The 16,312-nt window shown below is 40.0% G+C and overlaps 1 protein-coding gene across 3 annotated transcripts in view; it reads left to right on the top strand.

Annotated features, from left to right (window-relative positions):
• The window catches only part of LOC136858107 (sialin), a 310,094-nt gene that overhangs the window by 187,060 nt on the left and 106,722 nt on the right, over positions 1 to 16,312 (top strand). For all 3 annotated transcript variants that reach the window (XR_010858600.2, XM_067137406.2, XM_067137407.2), the window contains one exon: positions 10,598 to 10,803. Coding sequence is in view for 2 of the 3 variants with exons in the window: in XM_067137406.2 (XP_066993507.2) it covers positions 10,598 to 10,803 (206 nt within the window). In the remaining variant the exon portion in view is untranslated. The remainder of the gene's footprint in view (positions 1 to 10,597; positions 10,804 to 16,312) is intronic.

Here is a 16,312-nt window from a genome sequence, read left to right on the forward strand (position 1 = left end):
ATGGTTGCGCACTCCAGTAAAAGAAAATAGAAACTTATCTTGAAACTTTCGATTGTCGATGCATGCACTCTGGTAAATGAAAATATAAGCTTATTTTGAATTTTTTCTATTGTCGACGTGCGTGCATCGATTAACAGTTGTTGTGCACTCTAGTAAAAAAGAATGTAAGCTCATCTTGTATGCGTGTGCATCTTAACGGGACTTAGCCACACATCATATGCTTTTAACACATATGTGGCGCGGAATTTTGAAAAAGAGAACGACACTGTCTTTACTGCTGTTATCTTGACGGAACTTAGCCATGTGCAGGCGTGGAATTTTGAATGAACCCTAACCTCACTGCTGTTATCTTGACAGGACTTAGCCACGTGCAGGCGCGGAATTTTAAATGTGGAATGTGCTTTTGACAGCTGTCAGGTAATAACCACGTGGACAGGGATTTTAAACAAGTAAACGTGGCTAACTTCAGTGCTGCCACTGTTGCCGTCTTAACCATGTAGAGGGCACGGAATTTAAAATCCACGTGCTTTTTGACAACCGACAGGTCCTAACTACGTGCACTTGTTTGGAACGTGGCTAACCTCAATGCTGCCATTTTGATAGGACCTATCCTCACTGCTGACACCTAGGAGCGCGGAATTTTAATTTATCTTGCCGGGACTTAGCCACCCTGCGGAATTTTTTGAACGAGGACATAGCCAGGGGGCCTAACCACAGTGGATTTAGGCAAGCTATCCTTCCCGTTACCATCATGGAGGAGTCTAAGTTTTAAGGCAAATTGCCCTTCACGACGAGACACTTCTCGACATAGTTTTCATGCAAACTGCCCTTCTCGACAAGACCCTTCCCGGCATAGTTTTCATGCAAGCTGTCCTTCTAGACAAGACCCTTCCCCGAGCTGCCGTTCTCGACAAGACCCTTCCCAACATAGTTTTCATGCAAGCTGCCCTTCTCGCCAAGACCCAACTCGACATAGTTTTCATCCAAGCTGCCCTTCTCGACAAGACACTTTCCGACATAGTTTTCATGCGAGCTGCCCTTCTCGACAAGACCCTTCCCCGACATACTTTTTATGCAAGCTGCCCTTCTCGACAAGACCCTTCCCGACATAGTTTTCATGCAAGCTGCCCTTCTGGGCATGACCCTTCCCCGGCATAGTTTTAAAGCAAGCTGCCCTTCTCAATATGGTCCCTTCCCTACACCATTTTGGAGAGAGGATTAAGCAATCTGCCCTTATCGACATTAAAAGAGCTACTCATTACGATCTCCTAGTCTAAATGGCAAAGAGAGGATTAGTAAAATATTACCTTTTACCAGATATACTTACATTAAAAGTATGGTGCGGCTTTGTCGTCTTGTTCTTTTTTACCTCATCGCATAGGTTGTTTACTTACCCCTTCTTACTCTTTTCGATTGAGAAGGGAGTGGTAGGAGGAGAATGCGGTAAGGGGAAGGTAATACTTTTTTCCTTTTCGATTGAACGCACACAAGAATATAGAATTGAATGTAGGATAAGCAAATGCTGTATGTCTCCATCCGACAAGAAAAACATGTGTACAGATTCAATCCTGTTACACAATGCAATTAACACACAAGCAAAAATATAGATTTGATTGTTGAACAAGCAAATGCTGTATGTCTCCATTCGACATGACAAAACATGTTGACAGGTTCAATCCTGTTACAGAGGACAGTTGTTATCTTTGAATGGACAACATACATTTTCTAAACCTTACCTTGAATGTATGATAGGAGGAGGTGGACGCGCGGTACCTCGTTGATTGATATGATTTTAAAGTGTACAGTTGCACTTCCTCTTAATCACTACCACTATGCAGATAAAATAATTTTTACTACGTAGCAAGGGATACCAATGAAAAATCTTTGTCCTACCTATATTTTGTTAAGGAGATGGATTTTGCGGGATTCAAATACTGACACATGCAACAGAAACAAAATCTGTATTACGGATATAGATTTCGTTCTCTGATTTAGTTACCAAAAAAATCATGGATTCAATCCCTGTTCTCTTTACGCAAACACAATAGTAAACAAATAATGGGATTCGAACTTTGATCCATTTCTATTAGAAACACTGACGCATGGAACAGAAATGTTTAGAACACTCTATGTTTAATTGCAAACGAATAATTTGCTGGTGTGAAAATGAGAAACCACGCAAACCTGCTGCTGACAGTGGGGTTTGACCCCCGCTATCCCCGACCTACGTTACCCAAACCGCGCAGGCTCTTGTGGTTTTTCATTTTTACGGCAGGCAAATGCTGGGGCTGTACCTTAACCGCAGAAAGCCATTATATGTGTGTTGCAGAGTTTACAATTAAACATTGAGTGTTCTAAACACATGTGCTTGTAATAATGCGGTCGCTACGCAGTTTGGGTGACGTAGCTATCAGCATGTATTCGCGAAATAGTAGGTTCGAACCCCACTGTCAGCAGCAGGTTTGTGTGGTTTCTCATTTTCACACCAGGCAACTTATTCGTTTACAATTAAACATTGAGTGTTCGAAACACCTGTGCGTGTGATAATGCGCTCGCTAGCACAGGTTTCCGTGGTTTCCTATTTTTACACCAGGCAAATGCTGGGGGCTGTACCTTAGCGTAGCTGTAGAATCATAATAATCATATTCGTATACTGTAAATTAGCGTTATGTGTTAATGCCATTGCAACACCGAGCGAATTGGCTACCCGATTAGGGCATGCGTTGAAAGTAAGAGAGGAGGTAGAACCTATGTCATCAGCCATGTTAATATATTGATGTGGCTCGTCAGCCATGATAACAGATTTACGTGGTTTCCTATTTTACCTAGTAATAACAACATTACACTAGACAGTTAAATGTCTCTTGTATTCAGTATCTTATAGATGTTACAATCAAAATTCTGTGTTCAAAACATAACACACCTGTTGTAAGTGGCGACTAAAAAAAAAAGGTGTCACCTGAGTAGCCGTCCGAGCTATTCTGCGTAACAGATTAATTTTTTTATGTTCGATTTATAGATAGATTAGATCGCCTTGCCTGACGTAAGTAGTAACTAAAATCATTTTATAAACAAGGTAAGTTAAAAATACATTTCCAACCACTCTCACAGCTGATGTAAAATTATTTCACTTCCATGATGATAGTGATTATTGATTTAAGAGGAAGTACACCATTCATACTTCTATTTCTCTCCCTTTTATTATAATTATATAAACTAGAATCCCGCAAATCCATCCCCTTAACACAATACGATGTAAAATTAAAGAAGTGTGCTTATCATCATGTTTTCAACAGAGAGATTAGCGTTCGAATCCCATAACGCATGTATTCGAATTTTTCTCTAATAGAAAGGGAAGAAATTTCAAATCCTATATTTATTTATTCTGTCACGGTAACTATTGTGTTTGCGATAAAAGAACATGAGTTTGAATCCATGATTTTTTATTCTGTTACGGTAACTAAATCAGAGTTTGAAATCTACATCTGTAATACGGATTTTTCTGTTGCATGCGTTAGTGTTTCTAATAGAAATGGATCAAAGTTCGAATCCCATGATTTTTACTCTGTTACGGTAACAATTGTGTTTGCAATAAGAGAACAGGGTTTGAATCCATGATTTTTTTAAATTCTGTTACGGTAACTAAATCATAGATCGAAATTTATAATATCTGTAATACAGATTTTTTTTTCTGTTGTACGCGTCAGTGTTTCTAATAGAAATGGATCAAAGTTCGAATCCCATGAATGTTTACTATTGTGTTTGCGGAAAGAGAACAGGCATTGAATCCATGTTTTTGGCAACTAAATCAGAGAACGAAATCTATATCTGTAATACAGATTTTTCTGTTGCATGTGTCAGTATTTGAATCCCGCAAAATCCATCACCTTAACACAATATAGGTAGGACAAAGATTTTTCATTGGTATTCCTTGCTAAGTAGAAAAGGTTATTTTATCTGCATAGTGGTAGAGAGTAAGAGGAAGTACAACTGTACACTTTAAAATCCTATCAATCAGCAAGGTACCGCGCGTCCACATCCACCTATCATACAATCAAGGTAAGGTTTTCCTGTTTAGAAAATGTATGTTGTCCATTCAAAGATAACAACTGTCCTATGTAAAAGGATTGAACCTGTTAACGAGTTCTGTCTTGTCGAATGAAGACATACAGCATTTGCTTGTTCTACAATCAAATCCATATTTTTGCTTGTGTGCTAATTGCATTCTGTAAAAGAATTGAACCTGTTAACAAGGTTTGTCTTGTCAGATGGAGACATACAGCATTTGCTTGTTCTCCAATCAATTCTATATTTTTGTATGCTTTCAATCGTAAAGGAAAAAGTATTACCTTCTCCTTACCACATCATCCTCTTACCGCTCCCTCCTCAATCGAAAAGAGTAAAAAGGGTAAGTGTACAACTTATGCGATGAGGTAGAAAAGAACAAGAGGACAACGCTACACCATGCTTTCCAATTTAATGACGTAAGTATATCTGGTAAAGGGTATTATTTTATTAATCCTCCCTTTGCCATCTAGACTAGGAGATCGTCATGAGTTAGCTCTTTTAATGTCGATAAGGGCAGCTTGCTTAATCCTCTCTCTAAAATGGTGTCGGGAAAGAACCATTTTGAAAAGGGCAGCTTGTTTTAAAACCATGTCGGGGCAGGGTCATGTCAAGAAGGGCAGCTTGCATGAAACTATGTCGCGAAGGGTCTTGTCGAGAAGAACAGCTTGGATGAAAATTATGTCGAGATGGTCCTGTCGAGAAGGGCAGCTTGGACGAAAATTATGTTGGAGAGGGTCTTGTCGAGAAGGACAGCTCGGGGAAAGGTCTTGTGGAGAAGGGCAGCTTGCATGAAAACCATGTCAGGAAGGGTCTTGTCGAGAAGGGAAGCTTGCATGAAAACTATTTCGAGAAGTGTCTCGTCGTGAAGGGAAGTTTGCCTTAAAACTTAGACCACTCCATGATGGTAACGGGAAGCGACATGTCAAGAAGGACAGCTTGCCTAAATCCACTTTGGTTAGGCCCCCTGGCTATGTCCTCGTTCAGAAATTCCGCAGCGTGGCTAAGTCCCGTCAAGATACATTAAAATTCCGCGCTCCTAGGTGTCAACAGTGAGGATAGGTCCTATCAAGATGGCAACAGTGATGTTAGCCACGTTCAAAATAAGTGCACGCGGTTAGGGCCTGTCAGCTGTCAAAAAGCACGTGGATTTTAAATTCCGCGCCCTCTACATGGTTAAGATGGCAACAGTGAGGTTATGATCTGTTAAGATGGCACCACTGAAGTTAGCCACGTTTACTTGTTTAAAATCCCTGTCCACGTGGTTAGGACCTGACAGCTGTCAAAACCACATGCCATATTTAAAATTCCGCGCCTGCACGTGGCTAAGTCCTGTCAAGATAACAGCAGTGAGGTTAGGGTTCATTCAAAATTCCACGCCTGCACATGGCTAAGTTCCGTCAAGATGACAGCAGTAAAGATAGTGTCGTTCTCTTTTACAAAATTGTGCGCCACATATCTGTTAAAAGCATATGATGAGTGGCTAAGTCCCGTTAAGATGTACACGCATACAAGATGAGCTTAGATTCTTTTTTACTAGAGTGCACAACAACTGTTAATCGATGCATGCACGTCGACAATAGAAACATTTCAAAATAAGCTCATATTTTCATTTGCCAGAGTGCGCAACTCTTGTCAGTCCCTGTGCATGCATCGACAATCGAAAATTTCGAGATGAGTTTCTATTTTCTTTCACCAGAGTGCGCAACAATCGTTAGTCGATGTGCATGCATCGACAATCGCAAATGTCGAGATGAGTTTATATTTTCTTTTACTAGAGTTCGCAACAAACCGCCTCATAATTCGCGCGCACTGCATGCTGATCTATGCATCCCCCCCCCACGCGATCAACGTTGGTATAAATACAACTGCAATTTACAGTTTCTCACACAACACACCTCGTTAAGTGGACATACTCTCTGCCGTCGCAACTTCCAAGTTTTTGCTCGGCCAGGTGGCCTTCATCTCTACCTGCTACCTAACCGACCTCAATCAGCATATAGGTTGACGCCTCGCTGGCTGTTGACCTCCCCAAAGCCATGGCCTTTTGTATCATCCCCGGAATGGATCCAGCCATCTCCGAAGAAGACATCATCGATAACCTTCTCTCCGCTGACTTCCTGGTAAATAATGCCTACAGTTTGACGGATGGCCACACCTCTACATCCTCTACGCAGATTCTAGTGCATCTCAGCGGAGAGAACGCCCTCCGCCGCCTCTTCGCTTCCGGCGTGACGATTCATTGTAAGAACTACGCAGTGGTGCCAACCCCTCCGTACATTCGACCCAGCTCTCTGAAACTCCAACCCTTGTCCCAGTTGTTCACGAGCCCACATCCCGGACGACGATTCAGTCATCAACACCCTCCTTCCCAACAACCACCACAATTACCACCACGACTTCCGCTGGTATCCTGTCTTCTCTTCCTGTCACAACGGTTACCACCTCTCACCCATCGCCTGTTATGTTGTCATCTCTCCCAATTTCTTCGCCCACTGCCCTTCAGCAACTCCCTGTTAGCGCGCCGTACTCAACTGTCACCGCTTCGCCATCGATATCTTCGCCAGCCAACACCGGAGCCGCCCAGTCATCATCGACCCAGTCATCTTCACCGTCCCCTCCAGCTGTGTATAGCTGTGTGCTACGTGGAATCCCACCTGAAATCTCCGACAGGGACGTTCTACAAGAACTTCGTGCAGCGGGCGTTCCCGTCCGATGCGCTAATCGGATTCGGAACGTCTATGGCCCTACATTTATGGTGCGGCTCCAGCTGCCTCCTTCCGATGCCATCCACCAGCTCATCACTACCGGTGCCAGTGTCCACCGCCACCATTATCGAGTGGAACCTTCTCATCCTCACCCGGTCGCCAACCCTTTGATCATACGTCTCGTCACTCCCGGCCAGCCCCTCCTCCTGTTTAGCCATCTCCGCCAGGTTGTCCTCCCCTTCCTCCAACTGGTATCAAGTTCCCACCCCTCCCAACGTTTGAACTCCTTCGTCTTCTCATCGCTTCTCTTAATCATATGACAGCTACCCTCCATCTCCTTACCTTGCACCTTTACACCGGCACATCTTTCTGAACTTACTCTCTCCCACTTGCACTCCACTTTCTCCCTCACACCCTTCCGTCTCACATGTACTTCTGAATTAAATAAAGCAATTGTACAATCCTTAGGCATAGGCACAATTCCTGTCCCATCTCCTACTTCTTCACATCCTTTACCCACCTCCTTGTTCCATCACATCTCCCCAACCCGCCCGCATCTCTTGGCGAGAGAGAGGGCGTCACCCTCTAGGTGGTCCGCCCCACCCCTTCATGGTGGGGAATGAAAACATTTATAGATAGACTAGCTGATGTACCCGTACTTCGCTACGGGATTTTCAGAAAGACTGACTTTGTGGTTTTCCTAATATAGCGATTAAAAGCAATGTTTTCATTAAAAATTGTTAAAATTGTTTACAACATTTAAGTCCACGTGAGTGTGTCGTCAAAATGAGTTAACTTATATTTCGATTAAATGAAAAACCGCACATTTTCTCACTTTTAACGAACAGTACTACAGTGCCAATCTAACAGTCCAAAGTTCCGGAGCTGAATGACCAGACCGCAGACAGCCGTAAACACTCCTTTGCCTTTATTCCGTTAAATATGCACTCTGCTTATTCCAATCAGTGCCTCAGAGTAGGGACTGAATAGCTCAAATGCTTTGATGAACCAGTGCGTTACATACCAGTACTACCAGAAAATTTATGAACCACAGGAATGGTATGTTAAAGAAGAAAGTTATCTAACTCCCACCTACTTCCCGCCAATATTCAGGCAGGCTGTTACACTCGGTTCGACCGGGAGAGTTGGCCGTGTGGTTAGGGGTGGTCATCTGAGAGCTTACATCCAGGAAACAGTGCATTCGAACCCCACTGTCGGCAGCCCTGAATATGGTATTCCGTGGTTTCCCATTTTCGCACTAGACACATGCTTTGGCTGTACCTTAATTAAGTCCAAGGCCGCTTCCTTCACATTCCTAGCCCTTTCCTATCCCATCGTTGCCATAAGACCTATCTGTGTCGGTGCAACGTAAGGTAAATTTTAAAAATATACTCGGTACGCAGCAGTAATCCTATCTATAGGAGAAGAGTGGCAACAGAAGACATAAAGCACATCACAACAAACAATGCTCAATGTAATCTTCTTCTTCTTCTTCTTCTTATTCTTCTTCGTCTTCTTCTTCTTCTTCTTGCGTTACGGCCTCTGTAGGACCACGGACAGCTCCTTCATGGATTGCATTTTCTTCTTGTCCTCCCAGAACCTCTTCATCCTTTCTCTTCTTCTCTCCCGCTCTTCTTCCGAGATATTCAGTATCCTCTTCTCTTGTCTACTCCACTGGTGACTCTCAATCCTTTTCCTGTATCCATCCCTATCATTGATCTCTGGCATATTAGTCGGTATGTACTTGCTTTTCCAATTTTCCTTTTCTTCCACCTTGATCCCCAATTCAGACCAATCTTTCCGGAGTTATTGTTGATCAATTTTATGAGCTGTCTATATTGTAGGCCTTCGCATTTAGTTTTCTTTCGACTTTGTGATATTAGGGCGTCTTATAAAATTATTTATAGCATAGACTGTAGTTCCTTACTCTCCGACTTTACAGAACGATTGTCATCAACATCTGTTTACCCATTTTCTTGTGACTCAGCGCTGATATGGATTTGGTAAGAAAAATCCAAATTCATGAATATCTCTGTGATAATAGTCGGTACGGTAACAAGACATAAATGTTCGTAAATTTAATACTATATAACTTTAGTTATGTAGTATTTATATCGATACGAATACTAATAACACGAATTTATGAGAATTAAATTTTAGGCCTTCCCCTAAAATACCATTTCACTCAGCGTGAATTAAACTATTTATGGCCTAGATTATAGCGACTTATTCCCCAAATTTGTATACCGATTTTCATTAAAATAGGACCACTAATAACATCAATATTTCAGAACTAAATTTTAGGCCTTCCCCTAAACTACCATCTTCCTCAGCCTGAATACAATTATTTATGGCTTAAATTGTAGCGAGTTATTCTCCGACTTCGCCTACCGACTTTCGTTAAGATATGACCACTAATTACAAATATTTGAGAATTAAATTTTAGGCCTTTCCCTAAACTACCATCTCACTTAACGTGAATACAATTATTTATGGCCTAATTATAGCGACGCATTTTCCGACTTTGAATACCGATTTACATTAAAATACGACCATCAATAACATAAATATTTGAGAATTACATTTTAGGCCTTCCCCTAAACTACCATTTCACTCAGCGTGAATACAGTTATTTATAGCATGAATTATAGCGACTTAATCATCGACTTTCCATACCGATGTTCATTAAGATACGTCCACAAATAACGTAAATATTTGAGAATTAAATTTTAGGCATTCCCTAAACTACCATTTCAATCAGCGTGATTAAAATTATTTATAGTCTAGATTGTAATGACTTATTCTTCGACTTTGTATACCGATTTTCATTAAATTCTCTTCAGCCGTTTTCTCGTGATGCGTGTGCATACCTAAAGACAGACAGACAGACAGAAATTACGGAAAATTAAAAAGTGCATTTCCTTGTTACTGTGGACACGACTGATACAGAAATACCAACCTTTTTAAATTTTGAGCAATGTACAGACAAAACTATTATTTTATATATATAGATAGTAGTTTAACTCGCCTGCCTAGTAAGAGGCCGTCGTACCCTGGCATCTTAGCCGGGGCAATATTGTTTTTGTAGAGGACTCATCGCTACGGCGGCAGAGTTCTAGGGAGAGAGAGAGAGAGAGAGAGAAAGAGAGCACATCTCTCACTCACCCATCCCCTATTTTTAGTAAGGGGAGCTGGAAAAAGAGGACTACCACTCTACCCTTTCCCCGAATTAAATAAAGCGTAAAAATTACCTGAGGTTACCCTTGCACTCTTGCGCACCTCACAACGCGGTTAACTCCCGTCCATGAGGTTAGCCATCCTCACTTTTTCAAATTCCGCATCCCTACGCGGTTAAGGTGTTAGCAGTGAGGTTTGGTCATATTAAGATGGCAGCACTGAGGTGAGCGACGTTTACTTGTTTAAATACCGCGCCCACGTGGTTAGGAGCTGTCATCTTGACAGCTGTCAAAATCACGTGGATTTTAAATTGCCAGCCACCACGTGCATAAGGTGGCAACAGTGAGGTTTAGCCCCATCAAGATAGCAGCAGTGAGGTTAGCGATGTTCTGTTGTCCTTAAAAGTGAGGTTAGGGTCCGTCAAGATGACAGCTGTCACCTTGACAGCTGTCAAAAAGCACGTGGCCAGGCACGTGGCTTTGTTTACAAATAATGTGATATCACGGTCACGTGGTCGTGACGTCTTGGGGTCAACGACCTTGGCCGGGATCAATGACCTCGGGTGCTGACTCAGCAAAAAAAATGCTGACGCCTGTATCCAGAAACGGCCTTGCTTCCCTATTATTGAGGAATCTCTCTGTTTTCAGATCAAATTCCAGCCCGTCACGTGCTATGTTTCATGCTCTTCCTGGGGTTTATGGCCACATTCCTCTTGCGAGTGAATATTAACTTGAGTATAGTCGCCATGGTGAACCGCACGGGTATGGATAGCGGAGCGACTATCAACACTAAAACTTCCATATCTTCAGAGCAGCAAGAAAATATGACTACTAACACGTCTGACGATGCCCACGTAAGTAAACATATTAGTACATTGACATTTATTTATTTATTTATTTATTTTATTTATTTATTTATTTATTTATTTATTTATTTATTTATTTATTTATTTATTTATTTATTTATTTCTTCTTCTTCTTCTTGCGTTCTGGCCTTCTAAGGACCACGTTACAATTTCAATTGTTCCTCCTTAGTTGTTCTTTCCTTTTCTTCCAGTATTCTTTCATTGTTTCACTGTGTTTCTTTTTCCTGTCTTCAGTCCACTTTGTGCCTGTTTTCTTTTCCTTCCTCCCTTGGAATCCTTCCATTTGTAAGACTTTCTTCCTAAAAATCTTTCTTTCCAATAATTCTTCTTCTCGTATGTTGTTCCTTTCCAGGTCTTTCTTGACTTCTTGAATCCAGGTGGTAGTTGATTTCTTTTCCCAAAGGTACTTGAAGATTCGTTTAGTTAGTCTATTGTCATCCATTCTGTAAATGTGTCCAAGAAATAGCAATCTCCTTTTTCTTATTGTTTCTGATATGTTTTCTACGTTCTGGTAAATTTCATTGTTACTTCTTAATTTCCAAAACTCTGCAATTCTTGGAGGACCTAATATTTTCCTTATAATTCTTCTTTCTAATATTTCTAATTTATCAAGCTTGTAGTTCAGTGCTAGACATTCGCTGGCATAAAGGCATTCTGGTTTCACTACTGTGTTGTAGTGCTTTATTTTAAGTTTCCTTGATAAGCACTTTTTGTTGTAAGTATTCTTAGTTATACCGTATGCTCTTTCCATCTTTTGTATCCTCTCCTCTATAGCAGATTTTTCTAAACCATTTTCTTGAATTGTCTCACCCAAATATTTGAATTTCTTAACCTTTTCTATTCGACCAATATCCGTTGCTAAAAACTTTGGGGCACTTTTTATATTCGTCAAAAATTTTGTTTTCTCGGCAGAGATTCTCAAGCCTGTCATGTTGGCTGTCTTTTCAAGGAGATTGACTTGCATTGCTGCATCTGTAAGGCTTTCTGAAAGTATGGCAAAGTCATCTGCAAATGCTAGGCAATTTATTGCAACACCTTTGTTCTTCTTCCCCAGCATGAGTGGCAATATTTTAGATTCTTTCAGTTTTTCATTCCAAATTCTTACAATTTTCTCCATGACACAATTGAAAAGGAGTGGAGATAGACCATCGCCCTGCCTGACACCTGTATTTATTTTGAAAGGTCGAGATACTTCACCCATAAATTTTACTTTCGAGATAGTGTCTGTAAGTGTTTCACGAATTAGGTTTGCCAATTTAGTTTTAACTCCAAATTCACGGATTACTTTATCTAGGGTTTCCCTATCAACAGAGTCAAAGGCTTTTTTAAAGTCAATAAATGTTACAACTATGTCTTTGGAGTTTATTAATCTGTGTCGAATTATAGATTTCAGGTAGAAAATCTGTTCGGAGCAAGATCTTCCTTCTCTAAATCCACCTTGATATTCACCCAATTGACTGTCCAGTGTCGATTTTACTCTATTTAGTAGTATTGTTGAGAATATCTTGTAAGCAACTGGCAAGAGAGATATACCTCTGTAGTTGTTGACATCCTGCTTGTTACCCTTCTTGTGTAATGGGTGTATTAGAGCCACTTTCCAATCCTCTGGGATCTTTTCTGTTTCCCAAATTTCTTCAAAGATTATTTGTAGATCTTCTATAATTTTTGGTTCAGCCCATTTTAAAAGTTCAGCTGTTATGGAGTCTTCCCCACTAGCTTTGTTATTTTTAAGATTTTTTATTGCTTCCTTTATTTCTTCCGCTGTTGGAGGTGAATCAGCTTCTAGATTTTCCTGAATTTCTGAAAATTCTAATTTATGATTTGGCTCAGGGCAGTTCAGCAGGTGTTCGAAGTGTTTTGCCAGAATCTCACAATTCTCGGCATTGTTAAGGCCAATATTACCATTTGCATCTCTGAAGCAAATGCTCCGGGATTGATAACCTTTCAGGTTATTCTTAAAGGTCTGATAGAAATTTCGGGAGTTATTTCTTACAAAATTATTCTCAATTTCTAATAGCTGCGATTTTTCAAAAGATCTTTTAACCTGCCTTATTATTCTTGTTGTTTCCTTTCTTTGTTGTTTAAATAGCTCATAGTGTTCATTCTTTCCGGAACATTTCCATTTTTTCCACTTTTTCACTCTTTCCATAAGTGCTTCCTCACATACGTTATTCCACCATACTTTCTTTTTAGTTTTAACTGATCCAAATACTTTCTTCGCTGCACTATTAATCTGTTTAGATAATTCTGGCCATTTGCCATGCTGAGTTATTTTAATTTCTTCCTGAAAGTTTTCTATAGTTGCTTGTGTAATGTTGAGCCTATCTATGTTGTATTTCATTAATTTTCTCGGCCTTCTTTGATTCCTGCGAGGTAGAAGCTTTAGCTTAATTTTAGAGAGGTAATGATCTGAGTCAAACTCCCCACTTCTTATTACTTTAACATTCATAATTTCCTTAATACTTTCTTGAGAAATAGCTACATGGTCCAACTGAAACTCACCTAACATCGGATTTGGGGACACCCATGTTTTAGCCTTTCTTGGAAGTTTCTTAAAGAAGGTAGACATTAATTTTAGGTGAAAGGATTTACAGAGATTAATTAGTCTCATGCCATTTTTGTTTGTTCTTTTGTGTGCCGGATATGCCCCTACTGTTTTGCTGAAAACTTTTTCTTTGCCTACCTGTGCATTAAAATCACCGAGTAGAATAATAACATTTGATTTTGGAATTTTTGACATTTCATCATCTAGAAGACTCCAGAATTCTTCAGTTTTACTTGGGTTCTTGCTATTATCTTCATTTATTGGTGCATGACAGTTAACAAATGTATACTTTTTGTTCTTGCATTTAAGTGTGAGAAGAGATAACCTTTCTGAACTAGATTTAAATTCCATAACATTATCAACTATTGCTTTATGGACATAAAAGGCGGTACCTAGTAGTGGCATTCCTTTCATAATTTTGACTGCTGGTTTACCTTTAAAGATTCTATAATTTTTGGTTTCTGTTACATTCTCATCCATAAACCGTGTCTCTTGAGCTGCTAAGATCTGGATTTCATGTCTATCTAAGAAAATTTCCAGTTCTTTCTGTTTGCCAGTTTTTAGCAAGGAATTTACATTAAGAGTGCCTGCAAAGAATTTCCTCTTAAATTTAAGTCTGAAAGGATTCCAAGGATGCTCCGACTCACCCTTATTGCAGATGTTGGGACTCCCCAGAACCCTAGGTCCCAATGCATTGCATAACGCAATGGTGGATTTCTCTTCCGAGCTACCACCTGGGGTAGTGCTTTCATTCCGCGGACTTTCCATTCTGCAATTGAAATTGTACATTGTACAAGGTAGGAAATTAATTCCAAGATAAGATCGGATTGTTAGTCCGAAATGATTTTTTATTCGTGCTTTACTCCACTAGGTTCTTCCGCTCTCTCCGCCGTTGGGACATTAAATTCCTCATCCGCCTTCGAGACCGTTGACCAGGTTTCACCTGTAACCCTAGGCAGGGGCCCTTACAGGGTGCTACCATCCGGAGCCAGATGGACCCAGGTTTTTTTACGAGGTTGTTACTCCTCCCCCTCCTCCTACCCCATCACTTGCAAGATTTAACACGAGTTATTTCAGGAAAACTTTTCAGAGAAAACTCGAGGACGAAACACTCAGCTCTGTAAACTAGCAAGGAAGGAAACCAGACACGGGTGAATATAAAATCACTACATGATGCACCCGTGCTTCGCTACGGAACTCTACATTGTAAACAGAATTCTAGGTGAAGTATTGTGAATAAGATTCTATTAAATTGCAAACCTCTTAAGCGTTACCACAGGGACACGACGGGAAGGTCGCCATACGTCGTTTCTCATGTGAAGCCGGGGTTAGGGAATTTCCATTGTAATGGTAGGCCCCTTTTATACTACCGGTTACAATTGATTTGGGGAGTTTTCGTTATGATGACAGGATCCCTTGCCTACTGCCAGTCAAAATGAAGTTGGGCAGTTTTCTTTATAATGGCAAACACTCACTGTCCACCTGCCAAATGAAAGAAAATCCAGCATGACTAACGCATACAAGTGGTTATTAATACGAATCCTCGTAGGTACAAATTCATATGAACAATGATTAATGGTTCATTTATGATTATAGTCACGTAGAAAATTCATATACACTTGTTTTTTGGCGAATCGAATTTTAAGTTCACTAGATCTGCTACATTGTTTTTAGAACTAATTTTCCGAGCAGCTTATTCACTTTTAAGATTCCCAGACGTAGATTTCCGCTGACTTGCTTCACATTTTCTTTCGCTACATAATGCACTTAAAATACGTGATAATAAATAGCCTGTGTGTTAACCAAGGGTATTAGCTATAAGCTTTCCAATTTTGAGCTTTATCAGTCAATTAGCTTTTACGAGAAAAAACACAGACAGGCAAACAAATTTTGGGATTTATAATTATTGCCATGTTTCCCTTAAATCCAGGTTCTCGTGGTCACCCTTTGATACTCCGGGATTTTACGTAGCTATGGTACCCGAAATTATATTATCTTTCAAATGCTAAAAGAAATGTTAAAATCAGTTCAGTAGTTTCTGAGATTACCCTTTATACATGAATAAACTCACAGTCTCTCTTTATATTTATTATTATTAATCACAAACAGTCGTATCAGCACACTATTTTTAATCATTTAATCCAAAACCGGTTGTCAGACTCTAAAGTCCATTATCACTGTTAAAATTGTTTACAACATTTAAGTCTACGTGAGTGTGTCGTCAAAATGAGTTAAAATATATTTGAAAAAGTTAAAACGGGGCCCTGTTGAGATCAACATAGGAAGGGTAGGCTTATCCTCGTGTTTAACTTTTTAAAACTTATTTTAACTCATTTTGACGACACACTCATGTGGACTTAAATGTTGTAAATAATTTTAACACTTATGATGCACCTCAGAGTCTGAAAACCGGTTTTGCATAAAATGGATTAAAATAGTGTGCTGATACGGTTGTTTGTGATTAATAATAATTACTATCATCAGCACTGTTTACTAAGATGAATTTGATACTTTATAATTATTACAACTCTCTTTATATATTAGTACAGAAGTACAGTTAAGCTATTTTGAAGATGGTTAATATAGTTATCGGGAAGACACGAGAGCTATAGCTCGTTGCGGAGTCCGAAACACACAGCCAAAACAAACTTTTGTCTAAAATAATTTCGGTAACATAGCATTTGAATGCATTTAATACAATCAACTGTACTTCAAGTGTTTCTTTCCTATTACAAATTTTATTTAAATCTACCCATGAACTCTGCACAAGTATTATTCTGTCATTTAAGAAAACAGTCAAATCTTCGTAGTCACCTCAGTGAAATCAGGAATAACGGAAGATACCTGAGACAGTGGTTTACGAGAACGTCCTTCCCATATCCCGAAGACAAATTGCCTTTATTCTATTCCCTAGCCGCATACAGTTGCACAGCGTTCCTTGAAGATACGATG

This window comes from Anabrus simplex, chromosome 1, assembly GCF_040414725.1.
Source record: "Anabrus simplex isolate iqAnaSimp1 chromosome 1, ASM4041472v1, whole genome shotgun sequence".
Lineage (NCBI taxonomy): Eukaryota > Metazoa > Arthropoda > Insecta > Orthoptera > Tettigoniidae > Anabrus > Anabrus simplex.